Raw genomic sequence first — 14,302 nt, forward strand, 5'->3', positions numbered from 1 at the left:
GTCACCTTTTTGTCCCCTGTTAATGCTCACATTACAGGTGGGGTTAAGTCTCCTGGCAGCTCAGAGCGTGGGACCAGGATGGGGGGAATCTCAGTGGGCTGTTCGCCGAGGCCCAGGGCTTCTCCCTAGAACTCAGCAGGGGCTTTCAGGGCTCCGAGGGCAGCGGGGGCCCGAGGACACAGCGTGGGCTCACCTGTCAACTGGGGCTATCGCAGTAGCCAACCTTGGGGGTGTGTGAGAGCCTGGGAACAAGGGGGTTCTGGACCATGCCACCCCGAAGGAGTACAGGGTTGAGGGGCTCTGGCCCTGGGTTCCAGGGTATCCGACCCCCATCCTCTGCTCCCCGAGACCTCTTCAGAGCCCACCACCACCACATTCTCCTCTGCAGAAGCCCCTTTGAGGACCTGAGGCATTTCCCAGGCCAGCTACAGCAGCCCTGGCTTCTGGTCACAGAACAGCTGCTCTGATTCATAAAAAATCATTTTTTATTTTCTTCTTCAGTTCAGAGAGTAGGGTCTTGTTGGGAAGAAGAAAGGGTCCTTTCTGTGGCTGAACTGGGAGGACTTCCCTCCTTCCTCCCTCTCTGCCCCCCACCCCAGATGCCCACCCGCTCTTCACACTTCCCCTCCCTGGCCACCCCACTCAGCTCCAACCCTTGCCCACTCCGTTTCTTCTTCCATCTCCCCATCCTTACTCCCCCAGTCCTAACTCCCCGCTTCTGGGGTCTCAGAGGGTGGGACTTTATGCAGACTGGAGATGGGGGGAGGAGCCCCCGTAGATTCCTGTCCCCTGATCCCTGGCCAGCAGTTCAGGGTCAGAAGTGGAGGGACAGGCATGGCCATCACCCTCCCACTGCCCCCCGAAGGGTGCAACAGGAAGGAGCCCACCACTTGGCCAGCTGAAGGCCGGCTCCCCCGAGGGTGGGTGGGCGGGAGGCCCAGACCTCCCGAGGGGTCACGGGGGGTCTGTGCCTGGGTAACGGGCGTCTGGGAAGGAGGAATTTACAGACTTCTGTTTACCAAAACGAGGCCCCGTAAAACATTTAACAGCAGCCAATTAAAGGGGGACAGCTGTGGCACTTTAACCGCTCCCCCCTAGTACACACACAGGCCTCTGCCCACCCCCCCGCCCCGCCCTGGCCTGCCCCGACCCCCGATGGGCTCGGCCAGCTTTTGTCAGGTCTTCCAGGAGCTGCATTTCATCTCGGAAACATCTGCTCCAGATGTGTCTCCACTCAACAAACCAGGCGAGGCGGCCAGGCTCCCCAGACTCAGCCGTGCCCTCGGCATTAGGGGGCTGCAGAGGGATAGGGCTGGGGGGCAGTGGGCACCTCCCCTGTATCCTCCCACGGGCCTGGGGATGTGAGCCCCTCGGTGGGGAGATGCCCAAGGGACTTCTTAGAGCTTTTGCAACACGCGTGCTTGAGGGGAACCTCCAAACGGGGCTGGTACGGGAACGTTCTGCAGGGAGCACCTCTTGAGGATGGGTGCCACAGCTTGACCTCAGACCTCCTGATCCAGAGACCATCCTCCTGCATCATTAGGGGCAGGATGGTGGATATGTCGAGGGGGCCGCCAGGATCAGGGTGCAGAGTGCACCCTTTGGGCTGGGGGCCTTGTCCCTGGGGGATCCCAGAGTGTTTGATGCCTGTGTGGTTCCATTCTCTCACAGCTCCTCGTCCATCCCTACCTCTTAGCTGGGTTCCGCAGCCCCACCCACACTGGCACGGCTCACCACCCCAGCCTCAGACCTGCCAAGGGGCTGCTCCTGGGCCCCTCATACTCACAGCAAGCTCCAGGGCTTACCCCCATGCACCCACAGAGATTGAGCCGGCCTCCACCCTCCATCTCAACAGCCTCAGCACCCAGGCAGGCCAGCCTCAGGGCCTCTGAGGACCTGGAGCCTGGAGGCCTGTCCTGCAGCTCTGAGCCTCTCCTTCTAGAAAGGTATTGGTCTCGTGTGTTCCATGGAGCCTCTGGCCGTGAGTTGCCACAAGGAGTTCCAGTGAAACAGCAAAGGGCTTCTGTCCTAAGAGGAATTTAGAAAACAGTAAATGAGCAGGTCACACGGAGCTAGCTCCCTGCTTCAGACTTGTCTGTAACTTTGTCGTGATGCGCTAAGAGGGATGTTGGTACCCCTGCTCCCCAGGCATGGGGCTCACGGCTCCCTTGTATCAAGGCACAGCTATGACCCAGCTTGAACACTCACCCTGGGACCCACCACCCTCCCGCGGGGCCCGCAGCCTCGGGACCCTGCGCCAGCCCCTCCTCCTCCCTGTGGCCCCTGCTCCCCAGGGAGACCCTGGGATTCCTTCCTGCTCCCTTGTCACAGCCCAGGCGCCTCAGAAGTCAGGTGGGAAGCCGCCCCCAGCAACCCGTCACTCTTGGGACAGCCGTGGGGTCCCCAGGAGCAGCTCCCCTGGGACTCATTTTCCATGGGGAAAATGTTAAGAGCATTAACTCAAAGCAGGAATTTTGGAGCAAGACAGTATCCTGTCCACCCCAGCCCAGCCAGCTCAGCCATCCCAGCTGCAGGCCTCCACCCGCCCCCACCTCCTCACCGCTGGGCCTGGTAGAGAAGGACCAGCTGTGAGGAGCCACATTGCAAGTGGCTCTGGGCATCCAACAGACACGCCTCCCATGGCTGTGCCTGGTCTCAAGGTGCCAGTGCCTAAGGGGCCTCCTTGGCCAAATGTTCGCTCTTTCTGTCTTCATCACTTCTGGGAGGCAGGGTATGTGTCCCAGGTGGCCAGAGCAAAGTCCGGGGTGTAGTTGGTGATCCTCTGCTGGGCAGGGCCAGGCCAAGAAGACAGTCCAGGCCCCTCAAAGGGACAGAGAGGGGCCTGCTTGACATGACTCGGAGGCTCCAGGGAGGGTCTCGGGCTAGGGACCAACGTAGGAAGCTCTTCTGGGGGGCGATGCTGCCGTGGCTGGGGACCAGCTCATTGTGCCGATCTCAGAGCACTGAGGAGGCCGGCCAGTGGACAGCCCGGTGCCCGTGGCCTCCAGCCAGGCAGAAGCTGGCCACACCCAACCAACTCAGCCCCAGGCGTGGGCCACTGAGCCCAGAGTGATTTGCTCACCTGGCAGCTACGGATGGTACAGGCCAAGGTGGTGTCCGGCCTTGCCTCTCTCCTCTCGGCCTGAGCTGCGAGGGCCTCCATGTCCACTGCATGTGACCGCCACATCTCCCTCCTCCCCAGACACCTCTCCAGAGCCCCTTTTGTTGGCCTGCCTCGAAGCTCCCGCACTGCTAAGTGCTGCTGGGAGAGAAATCAAAGGCTCCCTCCTCCATCCTCCCCTCTCTCCCCAGCCCATCAGCAATTCAATTTGTGCCACACCGGAGGGATGGTATTAGTCGAGTCAGAGTTAATATGATGTATTGATGGGTTGATTTCCCACCGGCGGGCTGCACGCCGGGCTCTGCGGGGCGTCACTCCTGGGCCACCTGCCGGCTTCTCACCTCCCTGGGGTCAGGGCGGGTGCAAGCCTGTGGCCCAGAGGCGCCTCTACTACAGTCTCCTTGCTTCTCTAGCTCCAGGGTACCCCAGATTTTCGGGGAGTCTGGCATCCACCTTCCTACCCATGAGCCACTTGGATCACCATGGAAACAGCAATGTTCTCTATGGGCAACATCGTTTCTATGGAACCCAAAAAGGCAAGTGCTGGCGTGGGTCTGTGAGGGATTGCATGGGGCCTGGGACACAGTGCATCCTGGAGGGGTGGAGGGCAGGGCTGGGGGCTTCTGGGGTGCCAGGTGAAGGTGGCCAGCCTGGATGAACCGTTCTCTCCAGGCCACACTGTAGGTACAGGGGCCGGAGGAGGATGGGCCTGCTTCTCAGGCCCCCAGAAAATTTATAAAGTGCGGGGCCCAGGACCATGGCCAAGCAGCTGGTTGCATGCCGGGGTCAGGCAAGCATGCTGAAAACACAGCCATGCTCCGTGAGCTCTCATCACCCAGGTGGAAGCATCTCAAACAAGCGCGGCCCTGAAGGAGTGGCACCCAGCTCCCTCAGCACCTGGCCTTACCCTGTGGCACCCCCCCCCCCCGCCACCGACTCACCCAAGCAGCTCAGGGGGTCCCAGGGGCAGCTCAGGGGAGAATACCACCTGGTGGGGGAAGGGGAGCCCCCTAGAAGTCTGTACCTCTTGCCTCATTGAGCTAGACAGCAGAAGGCCCAGCCCCCTACCCACACCAGGGCTTAAGGTCAGAGAGGTCAGGGGTAGGGGGTAGGGGGTGGAGGCAGCAGCAGGGGACAGGGGCAATGGTGTGCCCCTAGCAGACAGAGGAGGGACTCCTACCCCATTGGCAGGAGATGTCGCTGGAGAGGGTATGCTGAGGTTGGAGCTTTGCTGATGGGAACATAGGGCTGGTGGAGTTGGGAGGGCATTCTGTAAGAAGGGTGTGCTCACACCACATGCACACGCACACATGTGTGTGTAAAGGCCCAGCCTTCAGGGAGCCCATGAGAGATGTAGCCACCTGGAGATGAGACAGGTGTAGGGGGAGGCCTGAGACCTTGGTGCCCCGTGTCCAGGATTTTTCTTGGATGGGGTGACACTTCATCTGTGTTTTAGAAAGATCTTCCAAGGGTGGTGCCCAGGAGGCTGGGGTTAGTTACCGTGTTTAGATGACAAGTGATCTGGACTTGAACTGGACCATGGGATCCCATGGGGGGCCTGGATGGAGCACGAGGGTCAGGGGGCCCCAGATGACCCCCATTTATAGCCCAGGCTGCAGGAAGGGGTGTACCTGCAGAGGAGCAGTTCAGAGGGGAGTGATGAGTTCAGCTTTCATGCTGAGGGGCTGCGGGGCGGGGGCCACCTTCCCAGGGGGTGACTGCACACTCATGGTGGGGGTCAGTGCCAGAAGGGCAGGTTGAGAGGTTGATCCGGCTCAAGGAGAGGGGCCACCCAGGTGAGGAGGATAAATAAGGACAGATCCAGCTCCAGGGAGCCCCAAGATTGGGGCTCTGAGTGGGGGCAGGGGAGGGACTCACAAAGTACCTGGCAGGCTTCAAGCGGCAGCAGCTAAGGAGGAGAGAATCCTGAAGGGTCTCAGGGGAGGAAGGGGACCCCAGAGTGGTGACCACATGAGGCAGGTTGGGGGTGGGCCTGTGGCCAGTCCTCTTGCCCTCCCACCACCGTCCTCCTGTTTCCTCACAGCCTCCCACTCTGTGACATCGGGGTGTCTGTATCCTGGAGCCCACCTGGCATCTTTGTCCAGGCTGGATGGCTGAGGCTGTGGAAGGCCTCACTCTCACTTGGCCCAATCCAGGGCTGGTGAAGCTTGGGTCGGGGCGGATGCGACCCTGCCTGCAGAGGGGCCAGAAGTGCTCCCCGGCCCCATGAAGGGTTCGAACAGACACTGGATGCCCAGGGAGCCAGTCTCCTCGGGGTTGGAGCCCAGGTGCTCTGCTGCCCAGAGGAGAGCCCCGCGTAGGCCGCGGCCTGAGTCCCTCCACCTCCCACATCAGCCCCCGCATGTGCTGCTGTTTTGACAGCGCTTGTCAAGAGCAGGCAGGTGGTCCCAGCCTCAGAAATCTGACCCAGAGCTAGGGACCCCCTCCAGGGTGTGGGCCGCTGGCTTCCAGGAGTGCTGGCGGCCTCCTCGGCTTTCACAGTGTTGTGGCGGAGCCCCACCCAAGAACACTTTGGTTTTGGAAATTGAGCTAATTAGGTTTAGCCCAGGCTACCCTCTTCCCCTTTGCTTTAATTAGCAGGAAATTGACAAGGAATTTACAGGACTGAGGACAGTTTTACAAGTTCCAAAAGTTTCTTTTGTTCCCTTTCTAGGCTCCAGGCCATCCAGGCTGCCCATCCGCCACCCCAGCTGGGTGTAGAGGGGGGCGGCCCCTCCAGGTCCCCAGTAACCCAGCCTCAACTTAGGGAGCAGTGGGTGTCCGTAGGGCTGGCCAGGGACCCAGGTAGAGAGCAAGGCACCCCAGGTTAGGGGGGGCCCAGGCTGACCCCGTGCAGGGAGCTGGGGGTACACCCCCCAGCCACTCAAGCAAGATGGGCCAGAGCTGCAGAGACATCGAGAGCCCAGTGTGGACTAGATAGGGGTGGGCATCTGGACCGTTCTTCTTTCTTCCTTCCGTAAAGGATCACCCTAGCCCCTGATGCAGAAGGGCTGGGAGCCTCTCAGAGCTTTCAGGAGGTAGGTGGGCTGGGTCCTTCACTCCTGGCCCATTCTCAGACGCATGTCTGCCCGGGGCCTCACTTCCTCCTGGGCAGGGGTGTCTTGGCACTTACAGGGGCTACTAAAGGCCATCCATTTTGCTGTCGACAGTGCACTATGCTGCTTTCAGGGGCCTGCCTCAGATAACTCTCCACGTGGCTGGGCGTCCTGAGCTGTGTAGTGGCCACATCACAGCACATGCTGTCCACTTTGAGCCATCCCCCAACTATAAGCCCCTGGAGAAAGAAATGGCAACCCACTCCGGTATTCTTGTCTGGGAAAATCCCACGGACAGAGGAGCCTGGTGGGCTACAGTCCATGGGGTCGCAAAGAGTCGGACACAACTGAGCGACAAAGCATACAACTATAAACCCACAACCTCCTTAGCCTTTAGGGTTCTGATGGCTGTTTGTAAAGAACTGATCAGTTTGCACTCCTCCAGCTCGTGTGGGGTTGGGGGAGATGCCTGCGGCCCCAGACTTCACCCCCTGCATCCGGTGAGGACACACTGCCACCCGCTCCCACCCTCCCTCCACTAATCTGCAGGGTTATGGGAGCTGTGCTCTTTTCAGTGCTCATCTCTTAGGGGTGAACATAAGTCAGAACCTCGGGCATGGGGAGTCGGTATTGAATGGGGACAGAGAGCTTCAGATTGGGACTATGAAAAATTCCAGAAATGGACAGGGATGAAGGTTGCATACCACGAACATAGTAGCCACTGAACGGCACACTTAAAATGGTTAAAGAGGTGATGTTTATGTTAATATGTTTTCTACAGTTATAAACCTTCCCTGGAAAGAACCAATGGGTCAGGGTCAGCCAGTGATGGTGGGGAGGCACCTGGAGCAGTGTCTTGGGGGCACTGAGCCCTCCGGCCCCTGCCTCGGGCTTCCTGTTGACCTCAGCTCTCTCGGCACGCAGATAACTTCTACCTGCGCAACCTGCCCCCCCAGCCCACGCTCCTGCCCGCCAACCACAACTTCCCCAGTGTGGCCCGGGCCGCCCCTGGCCACCCCATCGGCTCCTGCAGCCGCGACAGGGGCGAGGCCAGCCACCTACAGAAGGGCACCAAGGAGTTCGACCGCTTCCTCATGGGCAAAGAGAAAGCCGGCAAGGCAGCTGAGGGCAAGGAGCGGCCGGCGGCGGAAGAGGACGTCGGCCGGGGGCGGCACAAGCTGGTGCTGCCTGTGCCAGGGGACTCTCACTGCAAGGAGGGCAACGTGGCCCGGGGAGCCTGCGAAGGCCGCCCCAAGCACCTGGCCTCCTGCCTTCTCAACACCAAGGTGCTCGACGGTGAGCTGGGCCGGTCCGCGCTGGCCAGCTGCGCGGGGGCCATGCTAGGGCGGCCGGGTGTGGGCATGCCGGCCTCTGGACGCTGCACCAAGGAGGCGGCGGGCCCCACAGAGCCTGGGCCAGCCTTCAGCGAGTGCCTGGAGCGGAGGCAGATGCTGCACCACGCCGTGTCCTACACAGTGCCGTCCGGCCTGCCCGCGGGGCCGCCCCCTCCCCTCAGCACGGCCGCGGCCGGCCCCTTCCCCTGCCTGCAGCTGCATGGGGGCCCGGATGGGCTCTGCCCCTTGCAGGACAAAGTCCCCCGGGACCTGAAGGCCAGCGGGCCCACCTTCGTGCCTTCCGTGGGACACCTGGCCGACAAGAGCCGCCCCTTCCAGGCGGCCGAGGCCTGTGCCGTGGTGGGTGAGGGCAAGGACCGGCACCTGGAGGCGGCCGCCGCGCCTGACCATGCTGCGCCTTATGGGGTCTCCTATGCCCACCTGAAGGCCGAGAGCAAGGGCGAGCGGCGGTCCGGAAGCTTCGAAGCGGCCCTCAACCCCCGGCTGAAGGGCCTGGAGTACCTGGACAGCGCCGGCCCCGAGGCCCCCTTTCCTGGGCTCCCCAAAGCGGGTCTGGACAAAAGCGGCTACTTTGAGTTGCCCGCCCCCTCGCAAGACTGCGCCCGGCCTAGTCACCAGGACCCACTGGGCGGGAAGGTCACCCAGGCCTGCTGCACTTTAGACAAGGCTGCCAGCAAGGAGACTCCTGTGGGTGCCCCCGGGGCCCAGAAGGTGGCTCGCATCCGGCATCAGCAGCACCTGGTGGCCCCTGAGGTAGAACCGGGGGGCAGCGGGGCCGAGGCCAAGCGCAAGTCTCTGGAGCTGGCGTCTCTGGGCTATGGCGGGCCGCCCCCGCCCCCGTGGAACGTCCAGTCAGGCCAGGGGGCCCCCATGGCCATTGGTGAGGAGCGCAAGGCGGGTGCCTATCTGGACCCCTTTGGTGGCACCCTGCAGCAGGCCGCCCTCCTGCCGCAGGACCTGCCTGCCCCGCCTGACGAGGTCTCGGCCATGAAGAACCTGCTCAAGTACAGCAACCAAGCGCTGGTCGTCGGCCAGAAGGCACCCTTCGTGGGCCTGGGGGGCCTGAAGGCCAGCTGTGCCCAGCAGGATGGGAAGTTCCCGAACTCCAAGGGTGCAGGCCAGGCCTCAGGCGAGGTGGAAAGGCCTGACTGTGCCCGAAGCCGGGAGCATGATGCCACCCACAGTGATGGGGAGGTGCGGCAGCCGCCAGTGGGCATTGCAGTGGCCTTGGCCAGGCAGAAGGACACGGTGAGCCGGTCGGAGTCAGCCTACGGTGCCAACACAGGGCGTCAGGGCCGGGCAGCCCCCGCCTTCAAAGGTACAGACCCTCCACGGAGCGGGGCGGTGGGGGGGTGTCATTGACCTGCCCTAGTCCACTCACCCACGGTTCCCAGGGCTGGACCCCGGGCTTTCGCACCCATCACCTCCCCACGTCTGCAGTTTTTCCCGGGGCTGAGCTGACCTGCCCTGCGCCTTTCCTGTGAGACTCATGGGCAGGAGAACCCCTCAGTTCATCAGTCTCCTGGCTTGAAGTGGGGTTCCTGCTTGCTTTAGCTGTGGCTCCCCAGCCAACCCAGCCCTCGCCCCTTCTGCCATCCCCCCACCATGCAGCTGGTGGTGGGCCCCGCTCCACCCACCCACTGGACCTGGAGGCCGAAGAGGAGAGGGCCCGCCTATGTGAGGACCGCCTGGGGCTCGCCGGCCGCGAACTGCTGCTGCAGTAAGAACCAGGCTGCACCTTTTGCTGGGGACTGGGCCATGCCCCTGGGGGTGCCCAGTGGGGTCACATGGGGTGGAAGAGCTGGGCCGGGGGTGGCTGGCGGCCATGCGGAGCCCTCACCCACCCCCTATGATGGACAGGGACAACAAGGACCTCGTGGAGTTCGCCCGGATCCACCCATCAGGCGGCTGTCCCGGGGACCTGGCCCCCCATCTCATGATCGCTGGGGGATCCTCCCTGCAGAGCAGCCAGCTGGCCGGGGACCCGGCCCCCCATCCCCACCCTGCCCACCCTCCCTGGCTGCCCCGCACCCGCAGCCCCTCCTTGTGGATGGGAGGACATTCCTACGGTCAGTGCTCTGAGGGCAGGTAGGGGCACGGGGCAGGACAAGAGTCTTGGCGGGGCATGGTGGTCAGTGCCGGCCCGGGGCCCTGTTTCCTGCTCTGCTCTGTCTGACCCCAGTGCCCTGTCTCCACAGGCCTTGGGCACCCTGCCCTGCACCAGAATCTGCCCCCCGGCTTCCCTGCATCCGTGCCTGGCTCCATGCCCCCCGTCTTCCCTCTCTCCCAGGACGCCCCCACACAACTAGTCATCCTGCCATCTGAGCCCACACCCCACACGGCCCCCCATGCGCTTGGTAAGGGCCTCTCAGGCCAGGCTATTTGCATGTTGTGGGGGGATCAGAAGCGGGTCTGAGGAAGGGAGCAGCCCCTTTGGGCGCTGGGGAACGGGCAGCAAGGCAGGCACCCGGCCAGGGCCTGAGAGACAGGTGTGAGGCAGATAATTGAGAGATGAGGGCCGGAGGAGGTCCGCTCGGCTGGGATGCGGCCCGGTCATGCTGTCTCCGCCAGAGCTGACCGCTCTTCTGGCCCTGCCCACAGCTGATGTCATGGACCAGGCTTCGCTGTGGCCCCCCATGTATGGGGGCCGGGGCCCCGCCTCCCACATGCAGCACCCCGGCCAGCTCCCCGTCTACTCCCGGTCCCAGTTCCTGCGGCAACAGGAGCTCTATGCCCTGCAGCAGCAGCAGCAGCAGCAGCAGCAGCGGGCCACTCAGGCCCTGGAGCTGCAGCGGGCCAGCCAACTCCAGGTACCCACCCCCTAGCACTCCCAGCTGGGACCCAGGGCACCCCCGGCTCCCTCTGTGCTTCAACCTGACCGGGTCCAAGAGTCCCCACTGCCCACTCTCCTCGTCCCTGCCGTGCACCACAATGCCCTGAGCACTGGGGGCCCCGGCTGGGCTGAGCCTCTGCCCCACCCCAACAGCAGAAGCCTGAGGACCACCACCTGGAGCTGGAGGAGCCTGCCCAGGAGAAGGCCTTGAAGTCCACCCACAAGCCAGTTGCCTTAACCCCCACGGCCAAGGGCACCCCCTCACCTGCCACCGCAGGCCCTGCGAAGCTGTCACCCTGCTGCCACTCTCCCGCCCCGAAGCCCCCCCCCGCCAGCTGCCCTACACCACCACCGCATCCTGGCGCCCCGTGCACTTTATCCGTCTGCCCCACCGGCAGCCCCGGGCCAGGCTCCAAGCTGCCCAGCGCCGAAGACAAGAGTGGGGAGGGCCAGCGGCCCAGAGCCGACCTCAACACGTTGGAACCAGGTGAGAGTGGGTGCACTGGGCTGGCCCTGGCCTGCCGGCCCCTCCAGTCAGGCCTGGCACTGCCTGGTGGGCTGAGCTGAATGCGGACCATGCCACCTGGCTTGGCCTCCTGCAGGGCTGTCCTCACCTTCCCAGTCCTCCTGATGGGGCCTGGGACAAGGTGGCCTGTCCCACTGCTCTTTCCCTTCCTCCCTCTCGTGTCCTTCTGAGGGACCCATAGGGAAAGCAACTCAGGGTCCCTGCCCCTGGCAGATGGGGCAGGGTGAAGGTCAGGCCCAGCCAGCCGGCGCTGGAGCCTCGAAGATGAGAAAGGGCCTGGCCTGCTGGTGATGGTGGCAGGACCACGGGGCAGCAGCCACGAAGCTGGGCAACACAGAGCTCATTCTCACTGCAGGGGCCCAAAATGCCACGGCTTGGGCCCGAGGCAAGGAGCAGCAGCCTGCGGTGAAGGGTCCAGGCCCAGCCCGGCCGCTGCAACCGCCCTCCCGCCCACTGCCCACCAACTCCCCACAGCTATTTGATTCTCTCTGAATTAGGCTAAGAGTTTACAGTGGAAGCCCATGTGGCAAACATAAAACCTGTCCCAGTTCCACAATAAGGAGGCTGAGCCAGCCGAGGTGGTTGTGTGTGTGTGCGCGCGTGTGTGTGTGTTTTAGACTTTTTGCTTTCTTTTTTTTTTTATTGTAGTTAATGGGGCGTAATGCCTCCGACAGGCTGCCAGCTCGTTCTGGTTCAGGGAAAACCCTGATTCAAGTATCTTGTTTTAAAATCCCCCCTTTTCTGGTTAGCCACACCACATATGCCAGAGGTAGCCTCCAGGGACACCCCCCAGGGATACCCTCCCCCCGCAAGGCTGCGGCATGAGCTGGGGAGCTCACAACTGTCCTGGTCAAGGAGGGGCCTGGGAAATAGCCCCTCCCGCCCGCCGTGCTCTTCTGCCCGTTTCAACACACCGTGTCCCCATTCCTTCCTGGCACGTTTCACAGGCAGAGGGTTGGCTGGGGACCCTCCCCGCAGGTGGAGCTGGGATGTTGGAGGCCGCCCTCGTCCCCAGCTGCTCTCCTGACTGCGCTCCTGTCTTGCAGACCTGCCTCCCGGATACACGTGCCCTGCGGCGGCCAGCTCGGGCTTCTCCCTGCCCCGCAGCGTGCACTCATCTGACCTCTCGGACCCTGAAACTATGCAAACTGCCCCTCTGGGGGCCCAGCCTGAGCTGGCCAGGACGTTCCCGCCCGGGGAGCGCTGCCTCCGCAGCCCCCAGAAACTGGAGGAGGCTGGGCTGCCCTCAGGGACCAGGGAGGCCACCCAGGACCTTGCCGCTACCCCCTACCCTGCCGAGCGGGCACCCCCGGGGAAGGCAGCAGACCCAAGCCCGCTTGAGGGGCTGCGAGAACTTCGGTGCGGGGCTCTCCTCGAGGGAGGGGGCCCTGAGGCCTCTGGCCAGGCTGATTCTACTCAGGGAGGAGGGGCCCCAGAGGCAAGGACCACGGAGGAGGGGCGGGAGGACGGACAGCTGGGGCCCTCGTTGGGGGCTGGTCCCCAGGCCGTGGAACAGCCAGCGAGGAGCCTGGGCACCCTGAATCAGGCCGAGCCGGGCAAACAGCAAGGCCCTACAGAAGCAGAGGCAGAGGAGGTGGCCGAGTTGGAGGAGGCTGAGCTAGAAGAGGAGGAAGAGGAGCAGGACTGGGGTTCGACTCCTGACAACAGCCAGCTGCCCGGGGAGCTGCCCGGGCTGGACGCTCTGGTGGCAGCCACCATCAACCTGGGGGACCTGCCCAGCGTCGGCCCACTGGACCCTCCGCCCCCTGCTGTCCCTGGGCCACCCCGCACAGCTCCCCTGCCCCGTAGCTCAGGGATTCATGGAATTGCCCTGCTCAGCGAGCTGGCCGACCTGGAGATCCAGCAGCAGAGGACTGAGCCAGCCCTGCAAGGTGAGCCCCATCCCTCCAGAGCCCCAGGAGCTGGACCCTCAGGCACAGGCTCAGGGTCAGCCTTCAGCCCCACTCAGTGGTCCCCACAGTGTGGCCCCGGGTCAGGAAACCAGGCAGGTGCGCCCACACCTCCAGCATCATCTCCAGCCCCAGCTGCAGGTTGGGCCATGGGGGCAGGGCCTCAGGGCCAGGACTGTGCCTCTGATGGTGGTGTCAGGAAGACCTCTGGGATTCTCACGATGCCCTGGGGGGCAGGGGGTGTGCTCAAGGTTGTCTCCATTTTACGCACAAGGGTGCCAAGGCCCACAGGTGGGGGGGTGGGGGGCCCAGGTCACTAAACGATGATCTCACAGCCAGGAAAGGGGAGGAGAGATGGCGCTCTCTCTGCAAGCTATCACCACCTTGGGTTCTGCAGCTCCCGAACCTGATACCTGCATTGGGTCCAGCTAAAGACACAGTGACCCTCGCCTCCCAGGCCCTGGGAGGAAGGGCCCTGGGGAGGTGAGGCCCCCATAAGCCTCACCAGGCCCCTGGAGCTGACCTGCTGGGCAAGTTGTTCCTGGGCTCCCTGCATCCCACCCAAGGGTCAGGCCTCCGCTTAGGCCTCTCTAGCCCTTAGGTCCCCCCAGGGACTCCACCCAGGCTTTCCCAGCTGGAATCCTAGGGGGGAAAGGGGAGGCACCCCCAACCAGGCACTGTACCCGGTTGATATTTATAGAAAGAACCCAACAACGTTCTCAGCTGGCCTGCCTGTCTTCTCACTGTATGAACCTCTCACAGCCCACAGCCAGCCACCAGCACCTCTTGTGCTGCGTGGAGATAAGCGAAAGTTCTTGTTAATTTCCCCGAAGGCCTCTGTGTCACTCCGTTACTGTCTGACCAGAGGGGCCACCACTGTCCTGGTGAGGAGAGTGAGCCAGTGAGCCCTTGCCAGGCACGACCCTGGAAGGGTGAGGTGGGGTGGCCCTGGGCAGGGGGCTCTGCTGCCCAAGTCACCTTGTGAGTGTGGCTGGCGTGAGGATGCACTGAGCCAATGCCAAGCACCATGTGTGTGGCCACCCGGTCGGTGCCTGTGAATGCCTGCTGGACCCGTGCCCATTCATTGAATGGATGCTCACGTGTAGACCACGTGTGTCCCATTGTGGGCGTTGCAGCTGCCAGTCCAGGCCAGGCCCTGCTGCCACTGCTGGGTCTCCACCCCACCCTCCCCTTCTGGAACCTGCAAGCCCCCACTCTCCCCTCTTGTTTCTCCCAAGCCCCCCACCCTCCCTTCTTAGAGCCCTCAGGTCTTCACCCTCCCCTTCTGCCGCTCCCAGGCCCGCCCCTTCCCACTGTCCCAGTTAATTGGCTGGTCTGCGCAGCCTCTCAGCTCTGGAGCTGTTCTTTACAAGCTCAGTGACTGCTTTGCTTGAAATTAATTAGGAAATCAGCTTGTTTTTGGAGCAAAAGGCAGGACTCAGAGAAGGAGAAAATGGAAGAAGAACATCCCGGGAACAGGCTGGGATGTGGAGGGGAGAGG

The 14,302-nt window shown here is 63.0% G+C and overlaps 1 protein-coding gene across 7 annotated transcripts in view; it reads left to right on the plus strand.

Moving 5' to 3' along the window:
- The window catches only part of BAHCC1 (BAH domain and coiled-coil containing 1), a 60,413-nt gene that overhangs the window by 30,708 nt on the left and 15,403 nt on the right, over positions 1-14,302 (plus strand). For 6 of the 7 annotated variants that reach the window (XM_043463104.1, XM_043463133.1, XM_043463141.1 and 3 more), the window contains 8 exons: positions 3,535-3,657; positions 7,102-8,850; positions 9,144-9,252; positions 9,393-9,601; positions 9,731-9,889; positions 10,134-10,342; positions 10,519-10,852; positions 11,938-12,783. In XM_043463104.1, coding sequence (XP_043319039.1) covers positions 3,535-3,657; positions 7,102-8,850; positions 9,144-9,252; positions 9,393-9,601; positions 9,731-9,889; positions 10,134-10,342; positions 10,519-10,852; positions 11,938-12,783 — 3,738 coding nt within the window. The remainder of the gene's footprint in view (positions 1-3,534; positions 3,658-7,101; positions 8,851-9,143; positions 9,253-9,392; positions 9,602-9,730; positions 9,890-10,133; positions 10,343-10,518; positions 10,853-11,937; positions 12,784-14,302) is intronic. The other variant, XM_043463124.1, reaches the window with a different exon arrangement.

Source organism: Cervus canadensis, chromosome 1, assembly GCF_019320065.1.
Source record: "Cervus canadensis isolate Bull #8, Minnesota chromosome 1, ASM1932006v1, whole genome shotgun sequence".
Classification (NCBI taxonomy): Eukaryota; Metazoa; Chordata; class Mammalia; order Artiodactyla; family Cervidae; genus Cervus; species Cervus canadensis.